At 41.6% G+C, this 18758-nt stretch overlaps 1 protein-coding gene across 1 annotated transcript in view; it reads left to right on the forward strand.

The window, feature by feature from the left end:
- Positions 1-18758, forward strand: part of LOC136867422 (dipeptidase 1-like) — a 445798-nt gene that overhangs the window by 103049 nt on the left and 323991 nt on the right. Inside the window, exon 2 of the mRNA XM_067144625.2 lies at positions 6253-6409. Within this exon, the coding sequence (XP_067000726.1) occupies positions 6253-6409 (157 nt within the window). The remainder of the gene's footprint in view (positions 1-6252; positions 6410-18758) is intronic.

Below are 18758 nucleotides of genomic sequence, written 5' to 3' on the forward strand. Positions count from 1 at the left end.
ATTACATATCTGTAAACGATAACGTCTCCATCTCGAATCCTATAACGCAGATGAACGGAGTACTGCAGGGTGATCCAATGAGCCCTATGCTCTTCAATATAGCGGTATCAGACCTAATACCCACCATAAGGGTCTAAGGCGACGAGGTACATATATACATGTATGCAGATGACATGGTACTCGTATCAAGAAACACGAAAAACTTCAGGCTGCTTTCAGCAAGCTGAACATTTGGGAAAAGGACAGTAAATTCAGAATTAATCGACAAAAGACGGTACAGATGATCTTCCGCAAGGGAGGCAGAACAGCATTAAAAGAGAAAATTCAGTATGAAAATGGAAGAGAAACTATGCCAATAGTAAACAACTTTAAATATTTGGGCATTACATTACAGACGTCAGGAACTACTTATACCAGACACATCAAGGATAGAGTGACTGCGGCCCTAATAGCAATGAATAACATCTTTATCTTACGCAAACTTTCGGTTGAAGTCGCTATGAAATTGTTCCATGCAAAAATATCTCCGATAATGACGTATGGACTATAATTGATATGGGAACATCTCACTAAAGGAAATATTCGAGACATTGAAAGTGTAAAAGCAATCTAAATGAAAAAGGTATTATGTTTGTCCAAATTCACTCCTTCAGGACTATGTTACGAGCTGACAAGAGAACACTTCTATACAGAGGAACTACGTCACAAAATAATATTGCCGTCTACAGATGCATTCAACCAGTTACAAAGAGAGCTGCAAACCAAGAAAGGGAATAAATGGGAAAATGTTTACACCAGTACGGATTGGATGAAGGCAAAATGTACTCAGGCATATAGTGACTACATTAGCAACACACAGTTTTCATCACCGTGTGTGTGCTAACAAAACTTTTCACGCCTCGAGAAAGGAATGTGTATATGTACTGTTCGAGAAGACTTGCGACCTATATCTTGTTATGACGTGTACTAAAAGACAGATGGGACTAGCCAAATTCTGTTTGATGTAATTAGTCATGTAAACATATTTTAATGGGCATTGGCTGCAGTAAATGTTTCACTTATTTATAAGAAAACTTTGAATCTTGTGAAGGCTACTCTAACGAACAGCATGTCCAAAGTCAAATTCAGAGGAGTATTATCAAAAGGCTTCGAGATCAAAACAGGTGTTAGAGAAGGGGATGGTTTGCCCCCATCCTGTTTAATTGTCTGCAGGAGAAGGTTATTCGGGAATGGACGAACACACTAGCTGACAACTCTGGATTAAAATTCGGCTACAAAATAGACAAGTTAACAGTCACTTTCTTAGCCTTTCTCAGATGACCTCACACTCTTAGCTTCAAGTATGGAAGAAGCTAAGTATCAGCTATCCTCCCTCGAACACATAGCAGCTAAATTAGGGCTGAAGATCGCTGTCAAAAAACAGAACTTCTGACCAACATCAGAGAAGCACCCAACTTCATTTCTTTGGGGGACAAAATAATACATAAGGCCAACACATTAAAATATCTTGGAGAATGGATAACCCCATATGTTAAAGAGGACCTTGCAATGAAGAGTAGATGAACTAAATTAGAAAGAGCTTATCAATTTTGTAAGAACATATACAAGTCTAAATCCCTCTTCTTGATTCTTAGACACTACAACACCATAGTACGACCATCTAAACTGTACGCCTCAGAATGCCTAAACATGACAAGGAAAGGACAACTCAGAAAACTGGAACTGAAAGAGCGAAAGATCCTCAGAAGGATTATGGGTCCCATTAAAGAAGGAGATGGGTACAAAATCAGGCACAACAAGGAACTGTACAGTAAAATAGAGAGCATTACAACAGCTATGAGGAAGAGAAGACTGTTGTTTTATGGTCACATAGTCAGGATGGACAGCCAGAGACTCACTTCAAGGATCTTCAACACTGTATCTAGAGGGAAAGAAACCAATGCCAGATGGACAAATTTAGTTCGGAAAGACCTGCAATACCTAAATATTTTTTACATTTACAACCGAGATAAGTTCAGAACGTCAATTAAGAAATTCCAGTCATTAACACCTAAATCACTGCGTCCAGGAATAGGAGTGAAATGGACTCAAGAAGGAAAAGACATCCATAGCGCTAGAATGAAGGAATACTGGGCTAAGAGGAAGAAAAAACTCACCAGAGTTAAGAACCACGTGACCCATCGTAGCCATAAACGACGAAGAAGAGAAGAAGAAGGCAGAATCATATCTTATACACACAACCACATATTACGCAGACAAAAGCATGAATATTAAGTACTAGATACAGACCTACTAATTAATATAAAATAAAATAAATATGTTTCAAGAAGATTCCGAAATATCTCCCTCAGTTTGGAGGTGAAGAGAAAAAAATGTACGAAGAAGAGGAAGAAAATGATGTGTGGAAAGGAGAGGGTAATAATGATGAAGAGAAATAGGAAGAGGTGTCTTGAGGTCACAACCACATGATTCGTTCAGGTTTTCCTAGTATTTTGACACAGGCATGTTTGAGAGCAGAGTTGCTAGACATGCTCCTGACGTCCATTCGTAGGAGATTCCATTGTCAAACCCACGATAAACATATCTGTCGCTTCAATTTATTCTTTCTGAGAAAAGAGTTAACTGCGAGGATCTTAATACTATGCACCCGTTTTTTATTGAGTGGCTGTATATAATGCAGAAAAAACTACAAGATTGTAAAAATTAGCCGTTTCATTTCCTTTGTGATGAGGCCGAAATTTTAGGCAGTAAAGGTTAGAATGCAAACTAATGCGAGCCTGACTGAGTGGCTCAGACGGTTGAGGCGCTGGCCTTCTGACCCCAATTTGGAAGGTTCGATCCTGGCTGACTCCGGTGGTATCTAAAGGTGCTCAGATACTTCAGCTTGGTGTCGGTGGCACTTAAAAGAATTCCTGCGGGACTAATTGGCCTCTCCGAAAACCGTAAAAGTAGTTAGAGGGACGTAAATCCAGTAAATCCCATAAATTTATTTAAAAACTAATTTTCTTATTAAGAAGTGTAATCTACCCACTGTTCCGTAGTGCAGCGAGAGTAACCGTGAGTTTTAGTGATTCTGATGGGCCACATCCCTAAGATCTATGCAACACTCATAGCATAACCGTTGTGCAGGCTAGACTACCCGCTTCAGTAAGTTTACATTGTAACCTATTACTACTAAAAAACCCGTGTTGTAGGATAACATTTACTTTGCATGGCGAACATATTATAGTGCAAAGTTCATACGATATTAAACAACATATCAGAAAGGGAATAAGAGTAACACAGCTGAGCAGTACCACCAAGTTGAATCTGCTGATTTGAAAGATATTTTTCCAAGTCCATGTTTACAAGCAGAACATATTTTAATCTGTGTATTATTCCAGTAATTAATGGATCGTTATTCAAAGCCGACCAGACGCACAATAGCACAAAGCCCTACAACGGGTAAAGTTTTTAACGCCAGTATATTCCATAAATATACCTGTAAATTAATAATTCACAACAGTACAACTGTGATTTAAAAATAATAATAATAATGTTATTTTCTTTACGTCCCACTAACTACTTCTTAAGGTCTTCGGGGACGCCGAGGTGGCGGAATTTAGTCCCGCAGGAGTTCTTTTTACGTGCCAGTAAATCTACCGACACGGGGCTGTCGTATTTGAGCACCTTCAAATACCACCGGACTGAGCCAGGATCGAACCTGCCAAGTTGGGGTTAGAAGGCCAGCGCCTTAACCGTCTGAGCCACTCAGCCCGGCGTGATTTAAAAAGAGGAGGTTCTCTTCACATGCGAATACAGGCGAAGTACCAGAGCATGTTTCTGGAATGATTATGATCACTCATTGGTTACGGAATGTCCATCTTGATATTTTTAATTTCGAATATAATTCACTCACGCGCTAATGATATCACAAAACGTAAATTGCTTCAAACCGAACTGCGCGGTTTGGGTCTCGTAGCTATCAGCTTTCATTTGGGAGACAGTGAGTTTGAACCCCACCTTCGGCAGCCCTAAACATGGTTTCCGTAGTTTCCTATTTTCACATAAGGCTGTTCCTGAATTAAGACCATCGTCACTCCCTTCCCACTCCTAGCTCTTTCCTGTTCCATCGTTCTCGTAATACCTATCTGTGTTGGTGCGACGTAAATCAATTTTTAAATGTAACCACTTCAAAATTTTATTAGTTGGATTGCCTAGAACGATTCTATGAAGGTGAACTAGGGGAGATACCTACCTCCATTTGTATAAATTACATGCATTAACCCGCCGTCGCACTGAATTCCGGTACAAGGTGCAGATAATCTTCGTGGTCCTATTAATGCCAACGGAGGGTATTTCATGTAAGAAAGGGTTTCATGTGGTATGTTAGTACGTTTTGTTCCTGTGTGTTTCCCATGATTAGTGTACTATGTAGACTTTTAGGAAATGAGTTCTAACATGGACCAAGGGAGGCCCAATTTATGTCCATAGTTTTTTTATAACTTTTCCTATTATTGTATAGAACATATTCAGACCATGGTGTTCTCATTTGTGTCAGAAATAGTATAAAGTTAACGATTCAATAAAGACAAAGAAGTTTTTCGGTTGAAAGCCTAATTATATGGACTAAATTTCGAAGTAGTCATAAAATAGTCCTCCCTTGGTCCAAAGTGAATCAATTTTTTCTTTGAAGTTATAAACGCATGTTACAACCAAATGTGGAACATCTTGCTGCGAAAATAATTGGATTGCAGAACAATATCTTCATGTCAATGGAAGCCATCCTCAAGACGAAAATCATTAAAACAACGTAGAATCAGCAGCAGCCTTCAGGGAAAGGGAGTTGCCATTCATGTAGCAAAGAGTGTCGCGCCAGGAGTGAAAAACTAAACAAATTAGCCAATTGTTTGTGGAAAATGCAACGCGTATGTTGTGTAAAACACAGTTAAAAACAATCATATGCTATGCGTATGAGAGTGAGGTGGATGGATCTTAATGAAGATGTGAATGATGTGTAAGAATTTGTTCAAGGACTAACATTCATAAATTAATTTAAAATATGTATTTAAATTACGTATTTGTTTCTTATTATACAATATTTCTTACTTAATTCACTTAATGAAGAACTAATACTTATGCGAAAATTGTAAATACAACCACATGGGTAAAGTATATTGGTGGACATTGCTTAGCCCTACCTTGCTCCAGCGTGTTACAAAAAAGCTTGGTCCACCTAGGGTTAAGCGTTTCTGGACCATGCCTATATCACATATTTTATTTTTCTGCGTGAGTAGGGGAGCTGTGACAGTTCATAAACAAGCCGCCAGCACCTTTTCTGCTGAGTCAGCACCGAAGGTCAGCTTGCCATAAGATGGTGGTATGTCAAGAAGGGCAGCTCTACTCGATTTAGGCCGCCTAGCCTCATTCAAAAAATTCCGCGGCGTGGCTAAGTCCTATCAAGATCATTTAAATTCCACGCTCCCTACATATTTAAGATGGTAGCAGTGAGGTTTGGCGCTGTCAAGATGGCAACAATGATATTAGCCACGTTCATTTGTTTAAATTCCGAGTCTACGTGCTCAAAGGACTTGACAGCTGTTAAAAAGCACATGGATTTTAAATTCCGCGCCGCCTTACATGCTTAAGATGACAGCAGTGAGGTTTGGGTCTATCAAGATGGCAGTACTGACGATAGCCATGTTCACTTTTTTAAACTCCGTGGCAAAATAAGTGCACGTGGTTACGACGTGACAGCTGTCAAAAGACATATGGATTTTAATATCCGCGCCCACGTGGTTAAAGATGGCAGCTGTCATCTTGGAAGCTGTCGAAAAAGCACGTGTATTTCAAATTAAGCGCCCCTATGTGCATAAGGTAGTAGCAATTGAGGTGTGGCCCTGTTAAGATGGCAGCAGTGATGTTAGCGATGTTCTGCTGTCCTTGATAGTAAGAATAAGGTCCGTCAAGATGACAGGTGTCACCTTAAGAGCTGTCAAAAAGCACGTGTCCAAGCACGTGGCTTTGTTTGTAAACAATGTGAAGTCACGGTCACGTGGCCATGACGTCATGGGGTCAATGACCTTAGGTGCTGACTCACCAGAAACAAATGCTGACGACATGTTTTAGAACTGTCACAGCTCCCCTACTTACGTGTAAGGAATGTGTCTGGAAAGTTATTGAATCACGCTGTGTAACCTGTTTTTATAGGCATTTTGTGTACATAATCAACGTATTCTGTATTTTAATAATTTGATTTATTTTTTATTTCAGGCACAACGACCTCCCGTGGAATATACGAAAGTTCTTGAAGAACCAACTACGAGATTTTCCTTTCTCCGAAGACCTCCGTGAAGTGTCTCCTTGGTCCCGTAGCTCCTGGTCACACACGGATCTGCCGAGACTGCGCGAGGGCAGGGTGGCTGCTCAGGTAAGAATATAAGAAATAATTCTTCTCCGTTGGCAAAACCTACAAGTATATTCTGAGAGACAACGATAAGCATTGGTCTCACTACTGTCAGATAATGTGCTGACACAGGATGTAAGTAGCTTTGTGCCCGTATCTTAATCATACGAAATGAATAGTCCAATGCGAGAACCTCGCATTCTTCGACAGCGTCTGCAAGTATTTACAAAATCGCCTGCTCGTGCAATATCAGTCTACTGTTGACATATCATATGTAATTATATTTGCCGCAGTGAGATGGCGGTGTGCTTAGAACATTTCCACACCGCAATATATAACTTTCTTAATAAAGAAAAATGCATGGCTGAATTTTTTCGGACACATACTTATATTGGAGATCGTCCAGTACTGACAGTATATACAACTAAATAATTTATTGTCATAAGCGAAACTAAGAACTTCTACAGGTAATATGGGATATTCTAGGTTCATGAACATACCTCAGTTTTCCAACAAGATTGTACTTGCCTACCTCACTGTTTAGCTTTGCTTCATAGATTTGAATTTTCTGCATGCCCTCAGCTTGAAGGTTGCGTGCTCAAATCCGAATGCAGTCGGATGTCATTTAAGAGTGTCAAAATGTGAGGAAAACTTATCAGTGGATTTAAGGGTACGTTTCAGAGAACTCCTTTTTGGAACAAAATACCGACACTCTAGCAACTAAAGCTGTGAACAGTGGAAATACCGTCAATAATATATACATACCCTCCCTGAAGAAGAAAGTTAAGCACCCAAAAGGAGTGATTGAAACTGAATAAAACTACGTATGCTGAAAGACTGTGTGCCTTTATTTCAATGATTACAATATGGGATGGAACAGACAAGGCTGTTGGCAGTTGCAGGTGGAATGTTGGCGGCAGGTCAGTAGGCTGTCGCACCCCTCTGCCTACAACGTTGTCAAACAGCCTTTGGATCCTTTCTTGAGGCAAGTTCGTCCGTAGTTATGTCAGCTGTCCCTTCAGATCCCGTAGGTTGGTAATGGGACGGAGTCCTCTTCCAATGTCATACTACACTTGTTCAATGATGGAGAGGTCAGGGAATTTTATTGGCCACGGGAGGACCTCAACATGCTCTACGCAGTTCGTAGACACATGCGCTGTGTTTTTACGTGTATTATCGTGTTGGAACACTGCTTCAGGGTGCTATGCTGTAAGGGGTAGGATGTGTGGACGTAGAATGTCTGTGACGTGTTGCTGTGCCGTCAACGTCTGCCGAAGCACTATTAGAGGTGACCTGAACGCATATCCTATGTCTCCCTGCACCATGATGCCAGGGATTACACCAGTGTGCCTTTCCACAATATGGGTAGGAGCTGTCCTCTGCCTTGAACGTCGCCAAACCCGCAATGGATGGTCATCAGAGGTTACGGAGAAACGGGACTCATCACTGGACATGTTGCGATACCATTCGTCCTCTGCCCATGCTTGGCGGGCAAGACACCATTCCAAACGCAGGCGTTGGTGTTCAGGTGTCAAAAGCAACCGACGCATTGGGCGGTAGGACCCCAATGCGGCGGATACGAGTCATCGAGGCACTGTGCGGGAACTCAGACGGTGTTGTAGAGTATCCCAGTACGTTACAAGACCCCAACTAGAGTATGGTTCCAGTGTATGGGAGCCTCACCAGGATTACCTGATTCAAGAACTGGAAAAAATCCAAAGAAGAGCAGCTCGATTTGTTCTCGGTGATTTTCGACAAAAGAGTAGCGTTACAAAAAAAGTTGCAATGTTTTGGTTGGGAAGAATTGAGAGAAAGAAGAAGAGCTGCTCGACTAAGTGGTATGTTCCGAGCTGTCAGCGGAGAGATGGCGTGGAATGACATTAGTAGACGAATAAGTTTGAATGACGTTTATAAAAGTACGAAAGATCACAATATGAAGATAAAGTTGGAATTCAAGAGGACAAACTGGGGCAAATATTCATTTATAGGAAGGGGAGTTAGGGATTGGAATAACTTACCAAGGGAGATGTTCAATAAATTTCCAATTTCTTTGAAATCATTTAGGAAAAGGCTAGGAAAGCAACAGATAGGGAATCTGCCACCTGGGCGAATGCCCTAAATGCAGATCAGTATTGATTGATTGATTGTTCGCGGATTGCGAATGGCGAAGTTATAAGATCTCTCAATGCTTGGCAAAACCATAGGACGGTCCTCCATCGGGGTGGTGCTCCTTGGTCGACCCGAACCTGCACGAGGGGATCGTGTGCCCTTGCGTACACACTGAGTCCAACATCGGGCTACGGTGACACCTAAATGGGTCCACATGCATGGCAGTCGCACGATACGATCAAACAGCCTCATGCAGTTCCACAATACGGCGTCTGTCGATGCTGTCGATTGGTGGATACGCTGTCTAACGCATCTGCGAGGACGGTGCAATAACGAATGCACTCTGGTGAGCGTTCTACACATTAAAAATCTTTACCGGACGAGTTCAGCGTGCGATTACGGTCGCACAGCTGTGAGCTTGCAACCGGGAGATAGTGGGTTCGAACCCCACCGTCGGCAGCCCGGAAGATTGTTTTCCGTGGTTTCCTATTTTCACACCAGGCAAATACTGGGGATGTACCTTAATTGAATCGATTATTTCAGAAAGCAGTCAAGTACCAAAAAATAAAAAAAATGAGTTATTGGCAGAACATGTTACTAAGAGGGTATACGCACATTTTGGTACTGAAACCAGTCAAGAAACGTCCTCCTGTAATGGCCAGGCACTACGTTGAATTTCGTATTTAGTTCAGAAACCAGTTAAGTGACACCACCTGGCTGGTTTCTGCAGTAAACTGCTGGTACATTTTCTGATGTGCCGCACCTATTCGCTTGGCGCTGCTGCTCTGAATCCAGAATAGAGAGCTGTCATTGTTGTGTTTCTAGAATCGCATGTTCGTAGTTTTGTGAATAACTGATTGAAAAAGTGTTTCTCTTGTTTAGTGCAGTGTTTTTATAATCGTAGTGATATGTCTGAAAGTTCAGGAGACGAACCTGTATCTAAAAGGAAACGAGGAGTGGTAGACAAACAAGCTCACGTGCGTAATATTATTCGGAATGCAAGGGTAAAAGGAGAAGTTTATATTTCTTACTCGGGCAAGAAAGTACCTGCCCTGAGCCCTACATTATTCTTTGTTATTGTTTGTTGGAGGTGCCCATCATTATCAAGAATATACAAAACCAAACGAAACCCCATGGCACTACAGCCCTTGAAGGGCCTTGGCCTACCAAGTGACCGCTGCTCAGCCCGAAGGCCTGCAGATTACGAGGTGTCGTGTGGTCAGCACGACGAATCCTCTTGGCCGTTATTCTCGGCTTTCTATACCGGGCCGCTATCTCACCGTCAGATAGCTCCTCAATTCTAATCACGTAGGCAGAGTGGACCTCGAACCAGCCCTCAGGTTGAGGTAAAATTCCCTGACCTGGCAGGGAATCGGACCCGGGCCCTCCGGGTAAGAATCAGGCACGCTACCCCTACACCACGGGGCCAGCTATCAAGAATATGCGTGACCTAAATGCCTTAAAACCTTACGTGATGAGATATGAACAATTTTATGGCTGCATTTTACAAAGGCCTACAGCAGAGACAGAATGTTCTGTGGAGTTTCTTTGCGAGGATTGAATACTTCTTGCCCTGAGCAGACATTGCTGATTTCATCCTTTTAATAATTATATTTGTATCAGCAATGTAGTCTAAACCTATTAAAATATTTTCTATTTCCACAAAAATGGGTTTGATGACAAAATCCTTTTAAAATTCAACAATTATCCCATTAAAATATGTTTGTAACACTCGTTTATTTCAGAAACCAGTCAATTGGAATTTTTTCGGATTTTTTACAGAAAAGTTAATAAGCACAAAATATTTTTCCTTGGATAGAAAGTATTAAAAGATATTTCTTTCAAGCTAAAATGTTAAAACCCCTACCATAACATTTTATCGGATGCTAGACAGTTTTTTCATTTTCCCAAAAATTACAGACTTGGCGCTTGACTGGTTTCTGAAATAATAGATTCAATCAAGGCCATGGACGCTTCTTTATCATTCATAGGCATTTCTATCCCATCATCGCCACAAGACCTATCTGTATCGGTGTGACGTAAAACAAATTGTAAAAAAAGGAAAGAAAACGGATCCTTATAAATCTAATCATTTTCTCGCACATCAATGGTAAGCACGTATACCGAAATGTGATGATATTGGACCACTCTTTCTGGGTTCTTAACTTTTTGTCAGGCAGTGTATATATTTTACAATGGATTCCGTGGATTTCTTCCGGTCTGAGATAGGACATCACCCTCTAGGAGACCCGCCATACGCTATTAGGGTACACAATGAAAACGATGTAGTAGTAGTAGTAGATGGTCGGGTGAAAGGTACATTTCATTGTTAAATACAAATATAGAATACTCGTAATTTTAAAAAGGAAACTTAAGCCCTTTTGTGTTCATCCGAGACTTCTGTTGCTTTGAGAAATCGTATACAAGAATAGGATTGATACATGGTCAGCATGATAAGTCTCTCAACCTCAGTGCTTGTTATTTATGACTGAACTTGCTAACTTTGAAATCTAACAGCTCGTCACTTAAACACACGAAGCAGAGCGAACTCTGTTCCAACTCTCAGTCCTTAATTAAATTCCTCAGGCGAGCTAAGAATTGAACACATACTTTACAAAACTGATGGAAAGAATAAGACCATCAGAAAAAGATGAAATGTTTTATTTTCACAATAAGTTACATAATATGATCCTTAAACTATACTAGATCATTATTAAACATTATCACATTAGCACAAAGTGATTCTAGTTTTTCTTGTAATATTTCTTTCATGGAATTGCTTGGTGTACTCTTGATGTTGTAGTGGGGTTCTTGGGTAGTTAGGTTTTAACTTTACTTCTTTTATCACTGATAATGTTTACCTAGTATTGTAAGCCTTAAAGTTAAGCACTGGATATATTTAAGTTGTGTGTGAATTTGTATATGATGATCCTGGATTTAGAATGTTAAACTAGTACTATTTATTATTATTATTAATATTATTATTATTATTATTATTATTATTATTATTATTATTAACAAATACATCACAATTAGGAAAAATCCCGGTGGCAATGGTGGAAATAGTTACTTGCAGTAGTGTGATGATAAAGTAAAGTTAACACATAATTACCCGACAACAACAACAACAACAACAACAACAACAAACTTTTTTGCAAGTTGCTTTACGTCTCACCGACTCAAATATGTCTAACGGCGACGATGGACAGGAAAGGGCTAGGAATGAGAAGGAAGCGTCCGTGGCCTTAATTAAGGTACAACCCCAACATTAGCCTGGAGTGAAAATGGTAAACCACGGAAAACCATCTTCAGGGCTGCCGACAGTCGGGTTCGAACCCACTATCTCCCGAATATTGAACAACAACAAAAGAACAAGAAACTCTATGAAAAGACAATATTACAAGAAAAACTAGAAATACTAGAATCACTTTGTGGTAATGTGATAATGTTTAATAATGACTTACTATAGTTTAAGGATCATGTAAAGAAAATACTTGTGAAAATAAAACATCTCATATTTTTCTGGTGGTCTTAAACTTTCCATCTGTATTGTAAACATTGTTCTCAATTTTTAGCTCGGCTAGGGAATTTTATTAAGGACTGAGAGTTGGAAGGGAGTTCGCTCTGCTTCACGTGTTTAAGTGAGGAGCTGTTTGATTTCAAAGTTATCAAGTCCAGTCATAAATAACAAGCACTGAGGTTGAGAGACACATCATTCTGACGCTTTATATATATACTATTTGCATACGATTTCTTAAAGCAACGGAAGTCTCGGTTGAACACACTAGGGCTTCAGTTTCCCGAGAGACACCACGCTAGATTACTTCTGTGGCTGCAAGGAAACTATCAAGGCTACTGACTGGACATTCTGTCTACCTTTCAAGTAATTATTCGGAACCAACATAATAAAGCATCAGTACACCAGTGTTAGTGTAACTCGTGTGGTGGTGAGTTATTGTTACTCAAGTGTCAACAGCGTCTGATAGACGCCACACGAACTTCACTGCTACAAAGTAAGTTCCCGTTTTGAAGTATTATCTTCAATATTAATACAGAAATTATTCTTCAATATGCATTAATTTTCCTAAAACGTCAATTATTCATATTTTGAAGGCTAAAATGAGATCGTCTTGAAGACAGAAGGAATGTGCAGAGTTTGCTTGAAGATGATGATGATGATGATGAAGAAGAAGGTGAATTGTGTAGTGATGAGGGGGAGGATCTTCTAAAACCAGAAAGGAGAGTATACACACTGAACAAGACGCAGACTGTAGTGATGAAGCAGAAGAAAATGAGAGTACTTATTTCCTAGGGCGAAAAGGAATTTCTAAGTGGCGTACTTCCAAGAAATGTTCAAATCCGGTGACAAAATGTCTTCACGCATTTACCTTGTGTGCTGTCAGCAGTCCTGAAGGTGGTTTTCCGTTGTTTCCTATTTTCACACCAGATAAATGCTGGGGCTGTACCTTAACTAACGCCACGGCTGCTTCCTTCCAACTACTATACCTTTCTTATCCCATCGTCGTCCTATCTGTGTCGGTGCGAATTACAGCCACTAGGAAAAAAAGGTGTTGCGAAGCTTGCTGAAACATCTAAAGAATGCAGGAACTATTATTTGATCACACAATGCTATATACTATAGTTGAGTGCACAAGCGGGGAAATTGAACCGGTTCAAAGGAACTACAGCACGAATGGAACGCTCCATCCACCGACATATCGTCGCTGCCGGGACAAAACCTCCTATGTGAAATATTTTAGCTTAGTACTTTGGCCGGTAAGGTTCTGTCATCTAAGGTGCAATATTGTGTGAATATGGTCAAGGCATTATCGCCCTTCATAATGTATGTGCTGCGGGTTAGTATATCTCCAAAATATTTTCACATAGGAGGTTTTGTCCCGGCAGCGACGATATATAAAATAAAGGCCCCAGTTGGCATAGTGTACTTGCGTGTTGCAAGGGAGAGTATAACGACACATATGCCAAGGGGATTGAGCTAACGATTAGACGGATGTAGAGCTGTGCCGCTTAATTTTGTCAGAGAGGCCTTTTTAGGTTCCTATATAGTGCCTAACATGCATCGTCAGTTGATTTTGAATCAATAAAATAGATTCAGTAATTTATATTCGTCCTTACAAAATGTTCTAAAATTAATTAAATCGTTATTCGAAACTTATCTCCAATGTTGGCAAGAATCCGGTTATGCACCTATTATTTATTTAATTATTGGTTTATTTATCGTCGTGTTCATCAATATATAACACACGTTTGAAAAACAAAATTTACAGGTTATCACTCAGAGACGTACTACAATTTAATATCATTACGTTGTCCGCAAGAGGCGTATGCTTTCCCTATAAAACCTTACAGTTCTTTGTGAATAATAAATCTAGTGTTAGCAATATATTGCGGAAGCACGAGAGCGCAGTAAGCTATGTGACTGTTTCGCCTCCGCTGCCAGAGAGAATTTCCTCTTGGTATGGAAGTGAAACGTCAGCATCCGTGGCTGGTCATCTTGATTACCCTCTGGAGAGCACTCAAAGCCCACTCTGGGCGGTGTAATCGCCGGCGATCTTTCCAAGCACACACACACACACACAATGAGATGGCGGCTAACACCACTACTCCTGGCTCTAGACATAAAAAGCACTTTGGGCTCACTCGCACACAATGAATAACTCCCTCAATAGTTCCCGGGGACCGCTCTTCTGCCATGGAAATGGAATTGAATGTGAGCTTAGAAATCAGACATTCCACAATAATATCCTGTTTAATAATTTTCAACCTGAGGGACCAAAATAATACTGTGTATAAGTACAGTGTGTCCCACTCCCAGCGGGGCCGGGAGACAACATGCATGTTCCGAGCGGTATATTCATAACCTCTCGCGTATTCTATTACCGATATTATGACATTTATTCCTTATTTATGCAACCAATAGCCTTTAGCATGAGTAGTAACCAGTTTTACAGGCGTTATTGAAAGTTGTGTCCTTCAGCATTCAAACATTCCTGGCATCTTGTCTTCTAATGCAGGGCCTCTCAAACGCCCAGAATCTCACGCGTGCAAACTGAGGCGCAGAGTTCCTGTGCACAGTGCATCGATCCCACTCGGCTCGGCTCGGATCAACGCTTCGTCTCTGGGCTACTCGGCTAAGTTCCGCTCAACACGGCTCAGATTCGGAGCGCTACGAGAGCAAGTGAGGAAGAGGGGGACAGACGGAGCAAGCGAGACTGGCGTGGGGAAAGAGAGAACAGCGCTATTGCTCCAAATCGAGGAGTGGGGGTCTGCACTCTGGTCAACCAAGCGAAGTCATCTTTTACACCGTGGACAGCGCAATGCACTGGTGCATGCACCCTGAGAGGCCCAGTTCTAATGAAATTGCTATTCTCTCGCATAAGTTCCTGTTGCGTAATTGTCCTAATTACTTTTGTTATATTGTTTTTAAGTTCATCTATGGTGTGAGGTTTATTTCTGTAAAATTTAATTTTTAGGGTCTTCCATAAATAAAAGTCGCACACAGTAATATCGGGGGAGCGAGGGGGGGGGGATGCTTAACACTTTCGACATTATTCTATCATTGGAAACCGCCACATCTTATCTCTGTCAACATTTGAAAAAATGGTGCGAGAATATTTGGGCTATCCCTCGGAATTTATGGTATCTTTGAAAAATATGGGGCCTAATATCCGTTCTGCAGTTACAGCACACCATACACCAATATTCTGGTCTTGTAAAGGGACTTCATGAATTAATCGCGAATTTTCAGTGCTCCAATACCTATTGTTTTGAATACACCGCTCGGAGCGTGTATGTGCATGGGAGCGGGACACATTGTATAATTACAATTTTGCTTGCAATGTTTGTCTCATATACAGCATACTGGAAGGGTATAGTCCCGCAAATTAGTGATGGGATATTCGATTCATTTTACTGAATCGATTCCGTCCACATTACTGAATCGATATAAAGATCCATTTCACGGCACATTAGAGTTACCGTTCCTATTACATCTGTGTAGTGTATACTGACATGACAGCAGCAACAGCATCTGCTGTCATCTATTCTTCATTCTATGAACTGTTTTTCAACGCGTCATCTATTTTTCAGATTCAGGTTTCTCCTGCAACCACCTCTTCACATCAAGTTTTGATGGTACAAAACCTTCCCTCACAGTGACAAGTCCATTAAACAAGTATATAGAATTAGATGAAATAATATCTATACACATAATCATCAGTGATCTGCATTTAGATTTGTCGCCCAGTTGGAACTTTACCTACCAATTGTTTGCCTAGTCTTTTCTAAATGGTTTCAAAGAACTCGGAAATTTCAATGTATTTACAGTTTTCTGATTCAACATCTTTTAGTTGAATTATTGCGTCAGACGGCTCACTGACTCGCTGAAATAAACTGGCGTATGGCATTTAGTGCCGGGAGTGTCCGAGGACAAGACGGCTCGGCAGTACAGGTCTTTTGATTTGACTCCCGTAGGCGACCTGCGCGTCGTGATGAGGATGAAATAATGATGAAGACGACACATACATCCAGCCCCCGTGCCAGAGGAGTTAACTAATTATGATTAAAATTCCCGACCCTGCCTGGAATCGAACCCGGGACCCCTATGATCAAAGGCCAGCACGCTAACCATTTAGCCATGGAGCCGGACAGTGACTCACTGTCCACGTACATCAGTGATCTCCTGAATCGATGATTGAAACTATGTGCAATGATGCGACATACGAAAGAAGAGAATGCTGAGCGGTTCTTTCCAATTGAAAACAGACCATTTTGAGTGGTCATGAACATGACTCATAGTCATAGAGTAGTCTAGAGAGCTGACTTGAATTAATTGTCGAATGTTAACTAAGTTATAGTCATCATCATCATCTGCTTACCCTCCAGGTTCGGCTTTTCCCTCGGACTCAGCGAGGGTTCCCACCTCTACCGCCTCAGGTCAGTGTCCTGGAGCTTCAGACTCTTGGTCGGGGATACAACTGGGGGAATGACCAGTACCTCGCCCAGGCGGCCTCACCTGCTATGCTGAACAGGGGCCTTGTGGAGGGATGGGAAGATTGGAAGGGATAGACAAGGAAGAGGGAAGGAAGCGGCCGTGGCCTTAAGTTGAGTACCATCCCGGCATTCGCCTGAAGGAGAAGTGGGAAACCACGGAAAACCACTTCGAGGATGGCTGAGGTGGGAATCGAACCCACCTCTACTCAGTTGACCTCCCAAGGCTGAGTGGACCCCGTTCCAGCCCTCGTACCACTTTTCAAATTTCGTGGCAGAGCCGGGAATCGAACCCGGACCTCCCGGGGTGGCAGCTAATCACGCTAACCACAACACCACAGAGACGGACACCAAGTTATAGTACTAAGATTAATTAAACTAATACCGGGCGAGTTGGCCGTGCGGTTAGGAGCGCGCAGCTGTGAGCTCGCATCCGGGAGATAGTGGTTTCGAATCCCACTGTCGGCAGCCCTGAAGATGGTTTTCCGTGGTTTCCCATTTTCACACCAGGCAAATGCTGGAGCTGTACCTTAATTAAGGCCACGGCCGCTTCTTTCCCATTCCTAGGCCTTTCCCGTCCCATCGTCGCCAGAAGAACTATCTGTGTCGGTGCGACGTAAAGCACAATAGCAAAAAATAAACTAATAAATAGAATAACGTAATATCCTACCTACTTTGAAATTAGGTTTCGACAACCTTTTTAACACTGAAAATATATCCAACTATTTTTTACACCTCCCTGTAAGAAGAGTACAGTAAATGCAAGTGGATATTATTTTCAATGAGCTGAGAGCGAGAGTCGATTATAGCGTACGATTCTCCCAATGAGATATCTCTCACCCGCAGCGGAAGTTCGGCTCCTCGCCAATGTCCAGTGTACCGATAATGAACCGTGTGTGTGTGTTGTGTCTCACTGATCCGTGAGAACGCCAGTCAGCACTGTCTGCTGCGGGTCAGCTGAATCGTGTGCCGTGAACTCGCTGTTGTTGCGTTTCCATTCACTGGAGCAGTTGAATGTATCGATACACTGCTTTGAATCATATATTCAGTAACCAACACCTCCGCGAACTGGACCTAATACGGACTGAGACATTATCGAGGTTCCGAAATATCGAGTTTTAAGGAATAAGGGATAGACTGTTTACAACTCGTAGTATTTTAATGCACACGACTCTAATGTAAGTTCTAGCGTAATACAGGACACAGAAAGTTCAAGTCTTATTTATTTGAGAAAGAAACTAACACAGAGCTCGATGGCTGCAGTCGCTTAAGTGCGGTCAGTATCCAGTATTCGGGAGATAGTAGGTTCGAATCCCACTGTCGGCACCACTGAAGATGGTGATCGTTGTTTCTGTGGTTTCCCATTTTCACACCAGGCAAGTGCAAGTGAAGGTCACGGACGATTCCTTCCCACCCCTAGCCCTTTCCTGTTCTATCGTTGCCATAAGACCTGTGCGTATCGGTGCGACGTAAAGCAACTTTTAAGAAAAAACTCATATTTAAAACTGAATAAATTATTAGTTCCTTGTAGGGAAAAATGTTGTGATGCTTGACTGTATCTCGCACTGATTTCTTCTTTGTGCAGCTGCTTCTTCGTATGCGATGGAGAAACAAAACGTTCATAAAGAATGCAACTTGCTTCACCATGTAAGAGAGCAGTCTTTCAGCGGCCTGTTGTTCGCTGAGAGCAACTATTTATATTTCCTGTTTTTAAACTTACTGCATCTTCTGATTAATCTTTATTTACCTTCGTTCTCTTTCACTAGGGTCTACTTGGCCGAGGCAGTAAAAGCGTGCTAGGCTCACCCGGAAGGACATGGGTTCGATTCTCCATTAGGAAGTCGAAAAACTTCAGATACGAGATTTCCAGTTTCGGAGGTGCGCATGACCTTGAGGTTCACTCAGCGTACATAAGAATGAGTACCAGGTTCAACTTTGGTGGCAAAGGCGGCCGCGCGTAAAGCTGATCACTCTACCCCACCAGGTACCGAGGTTACGTTTAGGGGAAGACTTTACCATCCACCACTCCCAGGGCCTTCATGGCCTGTATGGAGATGACTGTCCTTCACTACTGCAACTATTTCACTATATAAAACGTTCACAGTAGCAGTAATATCTCCGCAGCCGGGAATTTTCTTCAATAAGCCCACACTATTTCATAATTTAATGTCTTTATGTTGCTTTATTGAGTTTTCTCCAGGAACGAATGAGGGATGTATGCTCAATTTCAATTGAAGATTCAGACGTCCACCCC

Source organism: Anabrus simplex, chromosome 3 (assembly GCF_040414725.1).
Source record: "Anabrus simplex isolate iqAnaSimp1 chromosome 3, ASM4041472v1, whole genome shotgun sequence".
Classification (NCBI taxonomy): domain Eukaryota; kingdom Metazoa; phylum Arthropoda; class Insecta; order Orthoptera; family Tettigoniidae; genus Anabrus; species Anabrus simplex.